The sequence below is a fragment of the Dicentrarchus labrax genome, unplaced genomic scaffold (assembly GCF_905237075.1).
Source record: "Dicentrarchus labrax unplaced genomic scaffold, dlabrax2021, whole genome shotgun sequence".
NCBI lineage: Eukaryota > Metazoa > Chordata > Actinopteri > Moronidae > Dicentrarchus > Dicentrarchus labrax.
In genome coordinates, this window is record NW_026136714.1 from 24996325 (window position 1) to 25016550 (window position 20226).

General features: G+C 39.5%; 1 protein-coding gene across 1 annotated transcript; it reads left to right on the forward strand.

Annotated features, from left to right (window-relative positions):
* Positions 1–1270: 1270 nt before the first annotated feature.
* zgc:110329 (uncharacterized protein LOC550500 homolog) lies at positions 1271–19811 on the forward strand. The gene is made up of 8 exons (XM_051422083.1): positions 1271–1592; positions 6464–6649; positions 8666–8740; positions 8874–8969; positions 10368–10484; positions 13185–13235; positions 15551–15667; positions 18578–19811. The coding sequence occupies exons 1-8, from the start codon at positions 1506–1508 to the stop codon at positions 18911–18913; spliced, it is 1065 nt and encodes a 354-aa protein (XP_051278043.1). The 5' UTR covers positions 1271–1505; the 3' UTR covers positions 18914–19811.
* The last annotated feature ends 415 nt before the right edge of the window (positions 19812–20226 follow it).

Consider the following 20226-nt stretch of genomic DNA (forward strand, 5'->3'; position numbering starts at 1 on the left):
TCCCACTGAAAATTTAAACTCAATTATTTGTGAAAGATGTGAGACTCTGTGTGCTGTCTTTGATGGGCTTCTGGCACCCTAATGACCCCCAGAATGTGCACAGGGTGAAAGATTTAATTCCTTCCACAAAGATCAATGCATATGCAGATGATTCAGAATAGCAATCAGAAAGAAGAGGTTTGGCAGTGTGGCTTTTACTGGACGGTACATGATCATTCATTCTTTTCTTTCCCCACTTATCCCTTTTCATGGTCATATGGGACTGGATGCAATCCCAGCATGCATCGGATTGGAGATACACTACCCTTCCACCACAAGGCAGTGCACAATAACATGATATTCTATTGATCCCTGTAGGGAAATATTTTTTTTATATACTGGCCCTCTCCAGTATAAGGTCAGGGTCAGTAACAGAGCAGTCTTGCTCAAATAAGTGTGTATGTTTGCACACATAAAGGATAACATTGGTTGAAGGACTCCAGTAATTGATTAAATGTAACCTGATGACTGATGTGACTCAGCTAGTTTGTGCTTCTCTCGGCAACACACATAGTGAACAAAGCAGGTGCGATTGGACATCTCCTGGAATTGAAACAATGCACCACAGCTACATAAATGGACCACTCTCCAGGACTGATCAGGAGGAAGAGAAATTAATTATTCCAGTAAAAACAAAACAAACCATCTTCTGAGGATGTGAGTCTCAGAGGAATAAACACTTCTGCTGATAATCACTTGGGTGAACACATGGCCAGCTTTGGAAGTGTATAAACCTATTTGTGAATGCATGCCAAATATATCCAACAAGTGGTGGCAACAACTGATGCAACTTGAAGCAAGAGGGATTATCTGTGCACTGAGTAAAGAAGTAATGCATTACAGTAACTCTTAGTAAAGTACTTGCATGTTTTGACCTATGTACATATCCCTTAGTTCATTTGAATAGGTTTTTTTTTCCAGTCACTGCACATAAAGAGAAAAGTAATGCAACAACAATTTCATTTATTTAAACAAGCCACTGGCTTTGTTCATGTTCATGTTTTGCTACTACAGGGAGACTGATGTAGCACTTCTGACCTCAGGCTCAAAATACAGGCTGTTTTTTAATATTTAAATAGTTCACACTGTTACAGTTTTTAATGTTTCATAAACAAGTAAACGTAATGCACTTGCCATTAGTTGAACCTTGACACAAAATGATGTTACACACTGTAGCAGCTAAATAAAATAATGAGTCTCTGTGCACTGCCCCTTTAAGAATGTAGTCAAAACAAAGCGTGGACTGGCCGGCCGTAAGGAAGTGGTTTTGTTTCGGTGGCGGCTGCCCACAATACTATGTGAGAAATGAGGGCTACTACATATTTAAAATCCAGCTAGGTCTCTTAAAGGCGCTTTTCATTTCATAAACAGTATCTTATTTTTAATTTATATTATTTTTATATCGCCTCAACTAAACGAAGGATAGCTAGCTAGCTTGTTAGCTAGCTTTACTAATACAAGCAGCCATGCCGACCTACTCTGAACTGAGGAAAACCAACCACTTCTACTACTTCATCAAATTTACCTTAAATATCTACTCAATGCTCTTCTCGGTAAGTTTATGGTCCGTTTATTGACCAGCTTTCCATGTACCATAGTAAGCTCGTCTGAGCAGCAACACTGCCTGCTAATTGTAACGTTAGTAGAAGCGAACCACCTAATAGCATCGTCTCTCCAAACTTCATATGAAACACCTGCGTTTACTATCTGCTGACAAACATACATACCTATACACGTTTTAGAACATAACTTCAGGTATATTGCAAATCTATACAATCTACTCTACAATTCGGCATATATCCCAAACAGTGAGCACCACTCTTTTGATTATAATTTTAATATTATAAAACGGACTCGCCTCAAACTGTAGTGAACTCCCAGCCACATAGCGATACAGTGTAAGAAGGGGTATAGCTGTGATTTTATTTCAATGAATGTGTGTTGGATAGGACGGTTGCCGTATTTATCGTACGACTATAATAACTGGATAACGAGATATAGCTTTGGGTTAAAACGTTGTGTATTTGTTGTGTACCAAGGCAATCTTAAATTGCCTACTTATCTAATGGGTTTCGGTATGGAATTCTCTGGATACTAGCTAGCTGGTGAATGGTTAGCTTACAAGACATAGATTGCCTCTTCAATCACCGTGCATTCTGCTGAATTGTAATCTGTTGTTAATTAAAACATTACTGGCAGTCTACTAATAAAACAATATACTAGGGTATTAATATATGTAACGTTATTTGGTATTGGACCGATACACAGCGACCGGTGGCTAGCATACAGCACGGTGGTGCAGGGCGTTGGATGCAGTTAAAGGGACGATAATGTGGGTAAGTAGTTTTGCCGACAGGAAATAGGAGCAGCCTGAAAGGCGCTTTTGTTGGCCATTGAACTAAATCAGAACCGAATCAATCATATTATGATTCAAATGAATCACATACTTGCAGTAAATTATGTTCTGTTATGTATGCATGTGTCACATAATGATACATTTAATGCCTAGCTATTTGAAATGCTATCTTAACCATGTAAACAGGTACATTTTTCCTGGACAGAGACATTGTTATTCCAAATGCAGTTGAAAAACATGTTGAGGCATGTTGAGAGCATTGTGGTTAATTTGGAATAAAGTGAGCCATTAAACATATTTATCTTTAGCATTATAATATTTATAAAAATGTAACTACTCACCGCAGTGTTTAAATTGAATGGTGACTGTGGCAGATGAAAATTAGCAAAATTGTATGGGATTGCCAAGCTCAGACACATATTTAAACAAGGGTGACATCCAGCGTGGTACATCAATATTCCCCACACTTCATAACACAGTTGTCTTTTAATATGTAAGAAAGCACAAGTTAATACATTTGGTTTTGGCTGGAGGGGTTGTATATTCCACCAGGGAACTAAATAAATGATCTGCTCACAGACAGAACTTTGGTCTGCTTTTTGTTTGTTGAAGTGGTCGGGTTTAATTTGTGATCCAGCAGCTGCTAAAAATGCTGGACGAGCCTTGTCAGGCCATTAAAAGTAAAGATGAGTGACCCTCAGCCTTCATCACCCCACTTACAAACCCCCGTGTTTTGTCTCTGAAGTCATGTTTCCTCCATCTCCTCCCCTGCACCACTTTCATCTCCAGGAACATTTTCAGAATAATGTTCAATTTGCACCACCACAATCTGCCCAATTCTCTTGTTTGTTGAATTTTTACACCCTAAAGCACATTATTGAATATGACTCCAAAGCATCAGTAGTGTGATCCCATTAGCACGCCAGAGTCCCTTTCATATGATCTGCCTCTCTCCTCTACCCCCGTCCCCCCCACCCCCCCTTTTTGCTATGATTTAGGACAGCGTGGCCCAGCTCAGCTCAGCACACAAAAGCTCCTTTAGCCCCAAGCTAACCATGTAGACTTAATTAAAGCTATCTTTGCTGTTGTAGTGTTAAGTTTGGTTAATGCAATTTAAGTGGGATTCTTAATGACAGGAGTAAAGCTGCAGGTGTCCAGTGGGACTCACTCTGTCTCCTCCAGTGGAATATGAATAGGCCTGGTTGATTACATTTTTTACTCAGGGTTAGTTACAATCATACAATTTGTCACACCATACTACAAATAACAATAAATTACATTAAACTTTGTATAAGAGTGTTTTAACAGAATAATTGCTAGCTTCAAAAGCCATTCTTACTGTAAAGCAGTCTGGAACACACACACACACACACCATAGGCCTTTTTCCTGGATCCATGTGCCTTTGCACAGTGTCACTTGTTGGAACTATTAGAACTCACTGGGATCTATTTAAGTGCAAAGTGTCCCGTCTCTCCAATGTCTTGTGATCACTGATATTATGCTAGCAATTCCAGATTTTGTCTCTCGTTACGGGATGATAACAGAAACCTTTTGTACAAAGTCTGTTACTCATTCTTATCTTCATTACTGCAGCAGGGAAGGTAGACAGGCTGACATTGGTTGTGGGAGCCAAGCCAAATGTATCAGCCAGTGCTTTATGGAGGGTTGTGAGCAGTAAATGGAGTTGAAGTAGATGGACCCTGCTCTTAAGGTAGATTGCCTCTGTTTCCAATTGAAAATCAATAGTCAGGAAGAAATCTCTGTGTATTACTTCTCTTTTTGTAGCACTCGCATTAGTTAGATATATGCAGGTGTACCACACTCTAAAGATATTTTACAGATTTCAGCATGCACAAAGGGTTAGACTTAATTAGGCTTGCTAATCATTTCAATGTTATGTTCTTTATGACAGTAATTTACTGTGAGGCACTGCAGTCTAACCCACTGGCCAGCTAGATGCAGTGGTGGAAAGTAACTATATCATTCACTCAAGTAATGTAAAACACAATTTTGAGGTATTTGTACTTGAGTATTTCCATTTTATCCTGCTTTGTATACTCCACTCCATATCAGAGGGATGTTGTACTTCTTACTCCACTACAATTGTCAGCTATAATTACTAATCACTTTACATTAAAACATGTATAATAAGCTTATAAAAAACAATATTGTTAAAGATTAAACCAGTAAAACAGACACTGTTTTAAGGACATTTTAGATCTCAGAGTAGTTTGCAGTTGATACCGTAGAGGGATTGAATAACTCTACTACTTTAACAACTTTTTGTTTTGATTAAATATCTATTCAAGGCCCAAAGAGGTCAAATTATCCAGAGATCTGAGAAAAGTCCAAAAATTCCAAAAAACATTTGTGTTGCAGAACTTTTTGCTTCTTTCCTACCCTATTCATCGTCTTATGACCAGGTTTATGTTGTGGCCAATTGGATGGGGAAGACACCTTTTGTTAGGAACCAGAGTACTAAACTGTCTGACTGTACATTAAGTAGTAAAAACTATCTCCGCCTCGACCAGCTATAACAGTAAAATGCTACCTAAGTATGAATGCATCAGTATTAACAATCTAATAGTGTATATGTATCTATATCTTTATATATCTGAGTGTTTCTTCCTTCACCGGCTGGATGCCAGAGTGTGAACCAAGGTTGTGCACTGGGTGCACTTTGGAGCTGATCATCGTTGTGAGGATGCAGTCATAGTACACCTTTTCTGTGCCCCTAATCATCCTTTCACATTTTGTAGCCTTTTACCCAACAAGATGTGAGCACGCCTCTGTGTTTAACAAATACATACAGATTTAGATGCTTTTTTGTCATGAAAGATCACTTATGTGAGGTATTCTGTGGTAAGATAAGGGGTAAGAAGAATGACGCCTGTATTAATCCTTGAACAAGACAGGATATTGGGTATTAACTGTAAAATCAGGGCATGGTCATTGGTATTACGCAACACCGACCCAAAACATCTGAACATAACATTTCTGGCTGTGTGTTATGGATGCAAACCATTTAATCCAGTTTGATTTAGAATGATGAAAGACACTAAAAGTGGAAAACAACACAGTAAGACAGAAAATCAAAACTGAATTAAAGAAGATCAGTCCCTAATTACTGCGTTTACTTTCACACTGCTCTTGCTTTTCAGTAGAATTGACTAAACCTCCTCCCTGTCATTACAATCGTATTCTCTGGTGCCACCATTTGTTGTTGGCTTGTTGCATACTGTGATTACGTCATTCCAGGTTGGTTGCACATCCAATCAGGCGTCTTGGACTTATCCTGTCTGAATCTCCTGCCACCAGGGAAGGCCTGTCCCATCCTCTTTATTCACTGCATAATTCCACTAAGTGGCCATGGGTGCAGTTTGTGTGGACTGGAGACTTGTCTTGCTTTAAGAAGCAACAGATCCACTTAAAAGAATATCTTTAGTCTGAATTTCAGTGGAGCATTTACATGTCCAATACTAGTATAGAGGAGTTTAAGAGGCTTTTCCACACTGGTGAAAATATGCCAAATCTTTCCTGAATTTCTTTTGATTTTCAAAAAGAATGAAACAGTTCAAACATGTAACACAGCTTTTGTCAAAACAAAATAAAACTTTCAGCATTAACCTTTAAACTTAGACTAAGTCAAAGCATTGTTTGGCAGCTAAAACTGCTGGTAGAGTAGGGACGCTTACTAGCTACACTCATCACATTAAAGACTTAATTTCCGTCTGGAACCAACTTTTAGTGGCATTTATTAACTCAGAATGGTCTCTTGAGATTGAAATTTCATTTTCAAACGAAAGAGGGGGAAATGGCATGATAATTCTTACCATTCAAAAAACAAGAAGCAGCAGGAGGAAGGAAGTGGAAAGAAAAATAGAAGAGAAATGATTAAAAACACAAACTGAAAAAGTTAACAGTGTCTGTAATGTCAGACATTGTCTTCACACAAATACTATGTCTTAAAAGACATAAAAATTAATATATAGTTCAAAAAGCTCAACTCTATTTGTTCTTTTCAAGGTTTTTATCTCATGAACCCTCTCTTTCTCTCCCCCCTCCAGCTGATGGGTCTTTGTGTGCTGTGTGTGGGGGTGTATGCCGAAGTGGAAAGGCAGAAGAATCGAACCCTGGAGGGCCTTTTCCTGGCTCCTGCTGTTGTGCTCATCCTGCTGGGCCTGGTGATGTTTACAGTGTCGGTGGTGGGCATGGTTGGATCCCTCAGGGACAACAAGACCCTGCTGCACATGGTAGGGATGATAGAAGAAGAAGAAGAAGAGGAGGAGGAGGAGGAGGAGGAGGAGGAGGAGGAGGAGGAGGAGGAGGAGGAGGAGGAGGTGGTGGGAGTGGAGCCACGAGGGCATGTCTTTCTTAATATGTGTGTCTGTGTGCGTGTGTGTGTGCGCGTGCGCGCGTGCTTTTGTTTAAGGGTAACATTTTAGTTCGGGTTTGAGTTTGAGTTACAAACACAGATAGGTAGGGGAATACAGGGAATAAAACAGACAATTATACATACAAGGGTGCCACTCCAAACATGTATGTGTTTAAATATGCATGTATATTTGTGTGTAAATATACAAATTACACACACGCATCAAAACTGAAATATAGAGTGTGTTAAAAGTTTGCACAACAGCAGCAGTTCATAAAACATTTAAGTCATTGATCACTTAGGATTAATTTATTTCACCTCAAATGCAAAAGCACAGCTGTTGGTTTTGTCAGTAACAGAAAGCTCAAAGGGAGTTGGGATATATTATTGTAGTTGCTATGCAACTATCTAATTAACTTTAGCTGAAAAAAGGGGATTAAAAGTTAGCAATCAAAAAGGACGTCTGTGACGTCTTTGCTAATGCTTTGATGAAGAGAAGCTCATTTCATAGTGAGGAAACCATAAAGGTAATGTTAGTCACTGTGAAACGTATGCATGTTCCTTCATACACTGATTTTTTTTTCTCTCAGCACTGGTAGGTTATACCAAGCTTTTACCTCAGTTTAATTCAGCAAATGTTCCATCAATATTAGCAGTTTTATCTAGCAATTTCTCAGTCATGGTCTTTTTTCAGCCCCAGTCCCAAGTCCTTTTAATATTGGGTATATTTCTGTATATAGTTTTGTCCAATTTTTTGTCAAAATTGTATTATTGCCTAAATGACACAGCTGCCCACTACACACTCAAGCTGCAACCTGAAAATAACAGGTATGACATTCTAAATATGGCACAGGTCCTGGTTCAAAACAACATTAGTTTGCTTAAAGGTCCAGTGTGTAACATTTAGGAGGATCTATTGGCAGAACTGGAATATAACATTCATAGGTTTTCATTTTGTGAATTGTTGTCTTCCTTACCCAAGAAGGATGCCACTAAATGCTACACACTGGTCCTTTTTAAATTATTGATGTGATATGTCTGTTGTTGCTACAAAAACACTCCAGTGTACTCGCACTCCTACTGTGGTATGACAGAGTGGAGGTTCTTTCTTCATTAGTGATCTTTAGCCAAGAACTAACACCGGCTTGTAGAGCGCACACTAACCAGACAGCAGCCTAGTTTCATTTTTTGTCCGTCATCCAGTTAATCGTGGATTTAACGTAAATTAACTAGATGTTGGATGGTCCCATAGAAAAGCTTCGGGAAGCAGCTATATACTGCTCTTTATTGGAGGAGCCAGAATTAGTCCTCATTCTCGTAGACTTTTGTCTTTTTAAACCAAGAAGTACCGTTTTAAAGCTTCTACCTGAATGTTCTGTACACTGCGCTTTGCTAATAAGCATTAGCGTTGGTATTAAGTTAACAAGTCCATGTATTTTGCCAGTCCTGGGTTTAGAAATTAGAGACATTCACATTGAAGCACCTGAATAGTTTCATTTTATTTTTCAGTTTCCTCTCGCATATTCAGTGAAATGCTGCACTGTGGAGGCGGGATATTGAGCAGCTTTACAACATTACACAGTACACCCTAGAGTACACTTTTAGAGTACAGAATGATCAATTGTTTAGTTTAGCCGAAATTGATCCATTAAAATATTCCCAGATTGACCCAGATATCGCTCTTTAGCGGACAGGATTAGAGTATACCTCTAGTTCTAGTTCTAGTTCTAGGTCTTGTTTTTTAGTTCGTGCTTTATGTCTTTTATATATTGAAAGGGAAGAAATGCAAAGTTGATTTGTGTTTGGTAGCAATGGAAGTTGTTTTCACTGTATGTTGGTGCCCCACTGCTAAACACTTACCAGGATGATGCTGGATCTGTTTCTCCCTCCACAGTTCCTCTGTGTCCTCTGTGTGTTGCTGCTTCTCCAGGCAGTTGCACTCACCACGGCTCTCATCTTTGAAAAGAAGGTACATTTGTCTGATTAAACTGTCTGATTACATGCATTTCTTTATTTATATATAATTATCCCTAATGAAAGGCTCCAGCCACAACCAGGTAACAATGACCGCCTCTCCTGTGTTTGCCCCTCCACTTTTCTAGACATCTGCCTTGTTTCAGAGCAGTATACGAGAAGGGATTAAGCACTACTATGATGATCTGGACTTTAAAAACATCTTGGACTATGTGCAGCAAAAGGTAGTATGATAACATGATAATGACATGATGTCAGTAATACTTATTTTTTTAAATATGATGGTATTTTTTGATATTGGGATAAAAAGATGTGGTTTCTACCAGCTAGGGGTTATCCACAGGTTCATCTTCTTACAACTATTCATTGTGTATTAATGTAGATTTTTCCACACAGGTGTGTTTTTTTTAATCCAGCCAGTTTAACAGCTAGCTGGTCATTTCATCTCACACATGCGTGATATGAAATGAGTCAGTCTGCTTTGTCACAGATGTAGGCTTCTCTCTTAATGGGCACCATGCCACAAGTTTAAGAGCATTTCCGGAGAAACACCACAACTACACAAACCTCTACCTCTTCAAACTCTGGTTATTTGGCTATTTTCAAACGTGTTGATAGTGATATGGCGTCTGTCAGGTAGAGTAACAGGTCCTACAGTGTGATTACTCATTATTGTGCTTCATGTAACTGGATCACAGATGGTTCTTTAAAGAAGAACAGACCACTCTACGCCATTTTGCAGACTCGGAAATTTATAGGTGTCATGTAGAACAGCAAGATCAAGTGGTGTGTGTTTGTCTCTCTGGATCAACAGGGTAGAGCTGCAGAAACAATGCACAAATGGTGACTATTAAGCTGTTGCATCCTGCAGCTGCTAAATCTTATCAAGAGAATAAATGAATAAAAGTCTACAGTAGCAGTGACATCAGTATTGGCTCCACTGAAGCAATACTGTGTCTTTGAACTTGAACTATGAAAACAAATAGGATGTAATGTATATTTAACCTCTGACCATGAGCTCAGTCTCTTGCCTCTCAACTGCAATTCTCACAGTTTGGAGCCTTTCCAAGAGGGGATTCTTACTGTTTTTTCATCACTTGCGTCAAAAGAGAGGGCAGTAAATCCTGCTTCTCATCTGGTGTACGCCCCCCCCACCGTTTGTAGAAATGTCTTATCTGCACAGCCGGTGTATAACAGCATGCAGCTAAAGTCAGGCAGTCGCAGACATAGAGATGTCCTTCATCGTCTAGGAAAGGTCTCGTCACATTGGACACTTAATTTAATTTTCTCTGTGAAGTCCTTTAAAATGGTAGCCTTTAATTGATTGTCAGAACCACTGCTGTCTTCATATGTGCACCTGTTTTGACATCCCCACATCTGCTTTAGCTTGCTGTAGGAATTAGATGTACCGAAAGAGAATTTGTTTGTCTGGGTGGGGGGTGGGGCGTGAGAAGGCAGCATGGTGAGTGAGCTGCAGCTCAACTCTGAGCTGAAACCTCAGTGTGGATCGCACAGCAGAAGCTGTAACTCAGTGGGTTGTTTCATTGAAGTGATTAGAAAGAACTTGAGATGTGGCTGCTTGCTTCCTAATTGCCTTGTCTTCGTTCTGTTTTGCTTTTCAGTTTTCATGTTGTGGTGGGGACGAGTATAAGGACTGGGGAGTCAACCAGTACCATTTCTGCAATGGTACTGGTCCACTAGCCTGTGGTGTTCCATATACCTGTTGTGTTCGTGGCAAGGTGAGTGCTGGCAAAACACAGGAAAGAAAGATGCCTTTTATACCTTTTTTTCTTTTTATTCTGGCCAGGTAAATGATGGATTATGGGCATTATTAACTGAGAAAGTAAATGAACCTGGTATATAATAAGTAGTGGCAAACAGAGACCAAAAGGAGGCATTTTGTACTGTAACATTATGGAGGGGTATAGCTTTTGTTTCGCTCACTTTTTATTGGGGAACTGCTTGCATACACAGAGTAGGACACACACTCAACACACATTTCAAAAATTCCAGCACTTGTGCTGATGTTCATTTGTGTTAACATGGTTACCAAATATTATAGGCTATACAGTGCTTAAAGATTGGATGGATGGCTTTGTAAGAAAGAGATGAGCAGATCATTTAAAAGTGGTTTATCTATTGAATTCATTTTAAAATCAAACACCTGCTATCACATAATCCTGTGGCCCCTTTGCATTGCTTTCACAACACCAATGAACTGCACCAGAGTGGGTTGGTCTCAGTAAGTAAGTTAAGTCAGCGCCAGAGTAGAGGTGGGCGGTATATATCGTTTGCGATAATATCGTCATTGTTGTTTTGACGATGTGCAAATTTCCATTATCGTGTATTTAAATTACTTCGCCAAAAATATTGAAACGCACGCGGAAACTCCTCACATCCACTTAATACACAGTGCAGCAACGCTCTCTAAAGCATGGCAGGATTTCAGTCACATGACTAGTGGGCCTACGTGATCACATGACATGATCACATGACCTCTCGCTAGCATCCTCCTTGCAACAGTTTAGCAGCGCGTTGTGATGGTAGAGAGAAAATGCAAGCACCTCCAGTCCCTGAAGCTACCGGTACTTCAGATGATTAAGTGCCGAGACGTGGATCTACCTCTCTGGCATGGAAATGGTTTAGTTTCGACGAGACTTAAAGACTTTTTAGCGCAGCACTCAGAGCGCTTCGAGTTGAAATCTGTTCAACTTCTAACACCGCTGGGCGCTCGGAAAATGAGTTTTTGAGCGCTCTCAGCGCTAAAAACGCGTTTGGTGGACACAAGCCCTAACTCAGACAATTCCAATCACATTTTAAAGGATATCGACTGATTATCGTTCGAATAACGAAACAAATATTTTTTTTGCCCATATCACCCACCCCTACACCAGAGTTTCAGAATGAGTGTCAGCTTTCATGGCAGTCTAATTGAACTGCACCAAACAGCTGAGGTGTGAAACCTCCCCTTGAATCTACAGTTTAAACATGTATATATTTGAAAGGTACTGTATCCAACTTTCAGACTAGATGAAACACTAGAGCACCTGTATCTCAGACCAAAACAAATGAACAAGCACTACAACCCACCAGACTCCATTGACAAAAACACAAACTTTACCTTCCACAAGCACACGTCATTCAAACTAGACAGAAACAAAACTCACCAAAACAGTCTTTGTTAGTCTTTTGACTGTTCCAAAAACAATCATCAAGGTTGGTTTGGCTGTATTAAACCCTTAATTCACAGAGTTAGATGAGAACATAACTGCGAAACGGGTTGCTATGGCTGCCATGTAATCCTCCGGGACAATTGTATCCCTCAAAGTGCATCCACTAAACATGCTTATCTGACAACATTATGGAAAGGATCTTATAGAGACTGACCTTTTTGTTAAAGAGTAAGATCCTTTTTGTTTAGTCAGAAACCCATGTCACTATTGCTAGACACCAGATTGCATAGATCATTGTAACATCATAACTTCATACAAAGTGGACAGAAACAGAATAAAATCTTCTTCAGTCTTTGTAAATCTTTCCACTTTTGCAACAATCACTAACTCTGCTTTGGTCGTAATAAATCACCAAGGTAGATGAGAAAAACAGCAGTCTCTATCCTCAGAGCCAAAAGTTGCACACAGAGTGTTACCTGGAATCTGGATGACATGAAATTTGTGTGTTTATGTTTGGTTGCTTGGAAGTCTATAGTCAGACCAATCAGACCAAAATAAACTGTAAATAGATTACATTTCTCTCTGTCTGTTTGCAGACTTTCAGTCTCTGCTGTGATGAGGGCAGATTTCAGAGTGACAAATTCAGCCTGTTACTTAGCAAGTATTGATACCATGTCATCTAGAGATGGCCCTGCTGCGGACAGCCACTCTGTCCGATAATTCTAGTTTCAGTTGAAAGATGGTTCAGGTCAAAAAACCATCCACTGACTGTATTGAAGCAAGAAGAGACACATATTAGCTACACAACAGAAACATAAATTGTGTCAGAGAAGCATCTCTTCCCGCTAACAAGAGACTGTGATTCAAAGGTACACAGCCTTTAAATGAAATGTTGGTCCCTTGTGGCCCCCTCCAACCTCCATATTCTCGGTATGACTCCTGTCCCTAAGCTTGAAGCGATAACTGTCTCTGGAAGCAGTGGAGCTGTGTTGGAGAAATTATTGGCAGAATCATCCAATACTCACACCCCAGAGATAGAGGAGTTGATTAGAAAAAAGCTGAACATTGGGTAGGTCTCTGCTGTTATCAGTTCCTACCTGCCAGGGCTGCAGCCACTTTGCAAACACTTTAGTTCACGCTCTGGCTGGCAGCGGACAGGAACACCCCCTTGTGAGGAGCATTGCACTCACATATGTCCCTGTGGACCTGTCTCTGGTCATCTCAGCTTATTTAAAATCTTGTCTCTGACTCTAAATCTTTGCACAGGTGGGAGAGGTCATCAACACTCTATGTGGTTACCAGACTCTGGAAAAACAGGTAAGAACTGGTTATTCTAGACACATTTTGTCCATTGGTCTAGGACACTTGGATAAAGTGTGTGTCACAACATAGGTGAAGTTCCTATTTGTTCTACCATATTAGAGCTGCTTAATTGAGAAAATAAATGAATCAATAATGACAACAATGATTAGTTGCAGCCCTACATCATATCTTTACTATTATGTTTAACATTGGTTGTATTAAATCACATTGACTCATGAGTACTGCTATGCATTTATAAATCAAATAACCGGATGGGAATGCATGTCTGTGGCTAATGCAGTCAATAAATACCTGACAAATCAAGGCATTTTAATGACATACATTTTTTTTTTAAAAAGCATAAAGTAAGTTTAATGTATTGTGTGGTAGTCATATAGGACAGTGATACCCAACCCAGGGTTTGTTTACCACAGGGGGTACCTCTGCAGTCACCAGGGGGTCAATTTAAAATTACAAGTTAATTAAAAACATCAAAATATGGTCACCCAGATAGCTCACCTGGTAGAGCTGGCACCCCATCTACCAAGGCTGAGCCCTTGCTGCAGAGTCCCACCTGTGGTCCTTTGCTGCGTGTCAGCCCCCTCTCTCCCCTCTTCCTGTCGATCTTAAGCTGTCCTGTGAAAATAAAAGGCAAGAAAATATAACAAAATAAATAAACCATCAAAATATTGAGTCAACTGTAACACCTGAACACCAGGGGCCAGAACCTATAGAAAATGCTAATTTTGTGTGCAAAGGCTGAATCCTTGCTGCATTGGCCCGGATTCCCTTCCAACCTGCTACTTTCCTGCACGTCATCCCCTCTCTCTCCCTCTCTCTCTCTCTCTCTCCACTTTACTCTCTCTGCACTTTACTGTCTCTCCACAGCCACTACCATCAAATAAAAGCAATAAAAGCCTGCACGCTCCTTTCCACAATGATTGAGATTTATAACATAGAATTAGTCATACGTTTTACAAGTGTTTGGGAATCATAATTGATAATAAGTTGACCTTTTGAAAGGAACATATATAAGCTATGTAAGAAAAGCCAGCACTGTTTTTTTTGTCTGAGGAAGTTAGCCAAGGGCCAGGTTCCAGAGTAATGAATGAATAGTTGAAAAAATGTATCAATGTTAAAAACATCCACCTTGTGCCACAAATAATATAAATCCAAAGTTAGACAAACCAAAACAATTCAACTGATTGAAAAACATATTCATATAATATCCACTTGTATATTCACTAGCGTTAAATAACATAATGATTTTAAAATCAATTCAAATGTACATGATGGGTGGTGTTGATAAAGGGTTCACCTGACAGGACTGTGAGGATACATCTGGAGAAAAGGTTGGGAATATTATATATAACACCTGTCCTGTTAGCTGGGGGTAAAGTTTTCCCGTCCGAGGAGAAGAGTCCTCGTCTTTGAAGCCTTTTCTCTTGTAAAAGTCAAACAAAAAATTCTTCTCAATTAAAGCAGCATGTTAATCCCATATTTGTGTAGCTTGTCTATCAGTCACATATTCGCACACACTCCTGTCAGGCTCTTTAAATAGTCATAATGGGTTTGTCTGAGCTCTTCATGATGACATTCTATGACACCATTAATTCTTGGCAGCTTGACAGTTGATTAAGTCCTGGTCTGTCTTCTTAGAGACGTCAGGAGATGCTTTTGACTCATTTTCATTCGTCGGGAGATTAAATGTATAGAATTGGGGAAAAAACTCACTAGCCTATAAACAGTGAGGCAATATACGCACATTCATTTGCTTTTCCACACAGCAGGTGTATCTGTCTGACAGCATCATCCCTGTAGTGTATGACGTTTTTAATGTGCTATCCAGTAATTCATGGCTGTAAAGGAAAATCCAGGCATAGCTGATCATCACAATTTAGCTTGTTGTCATCTCAAAGGCTTTTCCATTTGCCTCCATTATGCATTGTTTCCTGACCAAGGAACCGATGCATTCCTTTCAGAAGCTTAGATAGAGTTTTTTATGACGGAAAAACATTGCCGAAAGACTATTAAGATTCTTTACCATCTAATGTACAGACTGGTCATGTTGTTGCTTGATGGTAGGAGGTGACAAGCAGATTCTGTGATGCTAATTGACTGTTTTGTCAGTTTTTCCATCCTCCAGTTTATACAGACTGCAAATAAGTGAACAGCTGAAAGTGAGATATCTTCTACTGTGTGTGACAACTTTACCGGTTCACTAGTTTCTTTTTTTCCTTCTTTATTTATTTCTTGGTGGCAGCGGCTGTTCAGTTTGAGTTTAAAACTAAGACTTTCCTCTTGTTGTCTTCCTCTGGTCTGTGTATCAGCGTGAAACCCTGCATGAGTTGATCCATGTGCGAGGCTGCATCCATGCAGTCAACCTCTGGATGAGTGACAACATTGGAGAAACCATTGCACTCTGCTGCGCCATTGGGCTGCCTCAGGTAATTTAAAACTCATAGCACTGACTCACTGGAACTGAACTGGGTTGGAAGCCCTCTTTCCAACCAAATGCACTTCTCTAACTTAGCCTTGATATTTCAATTGTCAACTCCCCACTTCCTGTGAAAGTTTCTGAAAGCTAATTCCCATTTTCATTTTCTTTCCAACAACCCTTCCTGGCGAATAATTCACGTTTTCTATGCTGCATAAACAAACTGATGCAGCGGTGCCAGAATACTCAACATTATTAGCAAAAACTAAATTGATTAACTTTCAAGTAGGTTTTGCAACTTTATACCTTTTGATAAATCTGAACCCTACGCATTACAATGTCCACAAATCTTCTCATGCATACATTTAAACTTGTCGCAGCCCCCTCGCCGAGGAGTAATTACAATAATTACTTATCTGAAAAAGCTGCATAAATAACATTGGTTCTTTCCAGCACCACCATTTCAGAATAAATTGTAGCTCATACAAGGTGCAAGAAACTTATTCCAATTAAAAATCAACATCTACTCTTGCAGTTATTAGTGCCCTGGAAGAAAAATCCAAAGTTCTTACTTGTTGCCAGCCACAATCTTAACTTGGTGAACAGACATGACTCGTCATTCCTTTGCATTTCTGTGGCTTGTGCACTCCAGGGTCTGATTTCTTTCAGTGTGTTGATCCTATAAATAAGTGTTCCTATACACAAACAGCAGTGTTATTATTGGGTATATAAGGTTACTGTGGACCATTTAAAGGCTCGAATGAAGTATAATTTGGATCAGGTTATCATTTGTGTCAGACTCACTCTATTAGCTGTGATGGAAGGTCTAATTATTAGTTATTGAGTTTCCTTAGTAGGGCCTTATAGGGGAGGTGAGCCACCTCATCTAAAATAAAGACCCCCCTCTGCTAACATAAAATGAATACACACACAAAATAAATTATGAATCATGGGAGAAGGATTGCAGTGGCGGTGCTATTATTAGGGATGTCCTGAGCAAGTTTTATCCAGGTTCTTTTAATATTGGTTATCGCTGATACGGAGTCTGATCCAATACTTATCAACTAAATGTGGATTAAATATGTATCTGACACACTGAAATTACAGCTGTAGCCTTCTTTGATTGACATGTCCTGGTTCAAATTATTAGGATGATATGATTAAATAACTGATGTGGTATGAATGAGAGGTTAACTTGGAGAATGGGACCTATCACAGCAGTTGTTGGAACTACAAAAACCCTTCATAAACAATCTTTGGCACAGACAGAGGATTGCAGAGAGCACACACCAGACAGCAGCCAAGTTTAATTTTGGCCTATCATCATGTTACTCACAGAATTAACGTTGTTATATGATTTGCTGCCGGCAATATTTGTCATTTTAACCCGTGAAAGCGACTGTCAGCGCTGACAGGTAGTGCTGTCTGAATGTTTTGTACGATTGTCTTTGCTAATAAGGAAGAGAGCAAGAGATTATAAAAAATTTGCAGATAGCAAATCCTTGTACTTGAAGTCAGTCACAACCAAATGAAATGCAGTGAAATGCTGCACTGTATAACTTTCATAACTATAACTCATCTTTATGAGGATTCCGCTCTACTTAAATATGCCTGGATCGGCTCCAATGTATTACTCTGGGCTAAGGACATCCCTAAGTATTAAACAGCAAACGCCATTTATTTAAAAGGTGTAATTATTGTTGAGATTGACATTACCTCACTAAAACTGGAAGTGTTTCCATATTCTGTATGCCCATTTTAAACTTTCTTTAAATGATATCCTCTTCCTCTGTATAGACACTCTGTATATTAGCAGGATCCTATAGGTCTATGTCAGCCAACAGTCTTATTATTTAAACTTTAAGACTACTGAGAAATCATGTTTTTTTTCTGTCAGGTTGGCATGGTGCACAGCTCTAAATACTACAATACCCATGAGCCTCAGCCACTGTCGCTGTGGAGAAGAAACCAATGAGATGTGTGAATCACAGCGGTAGCAAATTAAAAAGACTTTTTATAGTTGTGAATAAAACAGTGCCATAGTTGCCAAAAGTGACCCAGAATGCAAAAGGAAATGAATTCAAGCTGCAGATTGTGTTTTCAGTTTCCTCAACAGTGTAATCTTTAGCTCCCACACAGCATTATGGCGCACAGGTCAGAGTTGTTACCTCAGTGATCGGATGTTCAAATTGCACACTGGGAGTTATAATTAACGTCTTTATGTTTTTAATGTAGACGAGCATTAAAGAATTTTTAACATAGTCGTCATTTGTACTGATGATTCAGCCACCGGAGTTTCCTGCTGATCCAAGCTGCGCAAATGCTCTAATTATGAGTTACCTAACAGTGTCTATGGAGAAATTAATGAGAATTTAACTTTTTTAACCTTAGCCCAGAAACAGAGGCAACCTAATGGGCTCCTCCCATTGTGTAACTCTCTAGCATTTCATCATAGCACTGTAGCTCTTCAAAGTCATGTGACCAAAGCTGTAAGCAGAAAAGGTCTGGGACCAGTTCCGCTCTTCTTAATGGCTGAGTAATCTAAAGACTGGAGCTGGAATGATGAATTATTCAATGACTGAAAATTAATTAATAAGAATTTGGGATAATTGAGAAGAAATGTATCAATAAATAAATAAACAGACTAATGAAACAAGTAATAAGCAAATCAATAATAAAAATAACTGTTTGCTGCCATTTAAATGAGGCTCGTGATTCCTTATGGCTTTACGTTCTTTAACAGGTGGTCCTAAGAGTTACTGCTGTTCATTTGCAATACAATTTTATACACTATATGTTGAGGGGCCTGCTCCATCGCTCTGTCAGTTGAGGGGTTCTTGGCCTGAAAAACGTTGAAGACCCCTGCCCTAGACACAGACCCAGAGTATTTGTATTAACAAGGTCCCATGTCTCCCTGCAGCTGCTGGGCATCATCCTCAGCTGCGTCTTCTGGAACCTCCTGGTGGACATGAGCGAGTCCGCCGACATGGTGGACTTCAAGCTGAAGAAGGCAGAGGTTAAGTACAGCGAGCTGGACCTGGCCGGAGCCGGGTGGTGTATGTGCCTGCCGAGGGACGGTGGCTACCTACCCCTCCCCGTCGCCGAGATCGAACTCGACCCCATTGACGTTCACCTGGAGAAGCTCAAGAAGCAGCCGCCTCGCACGCACGCTCAGCTCCGGGAAATGCAGCAGTCCAGATCGGTCACGGGGCTGGACGAGGTTGACGTTGGCCGGAAGCAGAAAAGGGAACACTGAGCTGTCTTTTTGCCTTTTGGGTTTTTTGCCTTTTTTTCTGTCATTGTAATCATTGCATTTGTTGGAGTCGTGTTGCACTACTTAATGGTTGAACCTGTCAGGCATTGGACCAAGAGAAGGTTGGTCAGCTAAAGGGATCAGAAGTACTTTGGCACTTTGTCGGTGAATTTGTTTACAGCAAAAATTGACGGAACAACATGCAACACTGACTTTTTTTGAAAAAGAAAAAAAAATCTTTTGTCTTGTTTGTGTCAGTTGATATTGAAGGATTTATGGCATTATATCACATTTGATTTATTTATTTTTTTTGGCCTTTAAAATTGAGCTATGTCTCATGTGCTAAAGCTTACCTCAGGCTGTTTTGAAAATAGCCCAGTAGTCGGAGCACAGTACTATGTGGTGTATAAATTAATGGTAGCTTGAAAAGACGTTTTTCGGTGTCGGAGAAATAGGAATAGCCAAGTATGTCTTGCGTGTAGCGTCTGTGACGGATGTATAAAGTTTGTGTATTATTTCATTTTATTATGATTTTAAAGTTGACTTTGTACAATCGGTGTACATTGTAAGACTGATAGTTGTGGAATAACATGGGATGCATGTTTTGTACTGTATATATATATATACATATATATATATATAGTAAGTAAAAAAAAAAAAACAGAAAAACTCAGTTTACATGTTAGGCTCTCATCAGGGGGGCTTCATTCCATTTTTAACTAAACTTTTTATTCCATCTTTTAAAGGACAACCTAAAGGGATTATCCAGACTACAAATCCAATGAAAAGCTACTCTGATGGTTTTTTGTATCTGAGTTATGCACTGTTTTGAGCTTCCCCCTAGCTCCTGCCTTGTATCAGCACTACTGTTCTTGTCAATAAAGCTGAATTTGTCTACTGATTTTTGTGCTGAATGTTTGTAATGAAGCGCACCATACATTTCAGCTGCAAACTTTCCTGCCTCCAGAGATTTATTTGTTAGTTTCTAACTCACATTTAAATTCCCCCTCCAGTCAAAAAGTGTTTCTTCTTGTTCTCGTTTGACACACCTTATCGTTCTAAGCAGACATGTCCTAATGCATGTCTGTAGGGGATCTTTAACCTGAACGTGCCCTGTGGAACAAAAGTCATATACGTTGTTTGTTTGAGCTCTAACAAATGCATCTACTGTCTTATAAAACATTTGTCAATTTAAGTATTTTAAATCCAGCATTATTTACACCTGAGTTTATCTGCTTGCAGTCTTCTTCCCTGCCTTTGTTTGCGCACTGCAGCATATCTTGTCATTTAGCTCTAATTAACAGCTCAATAATGTG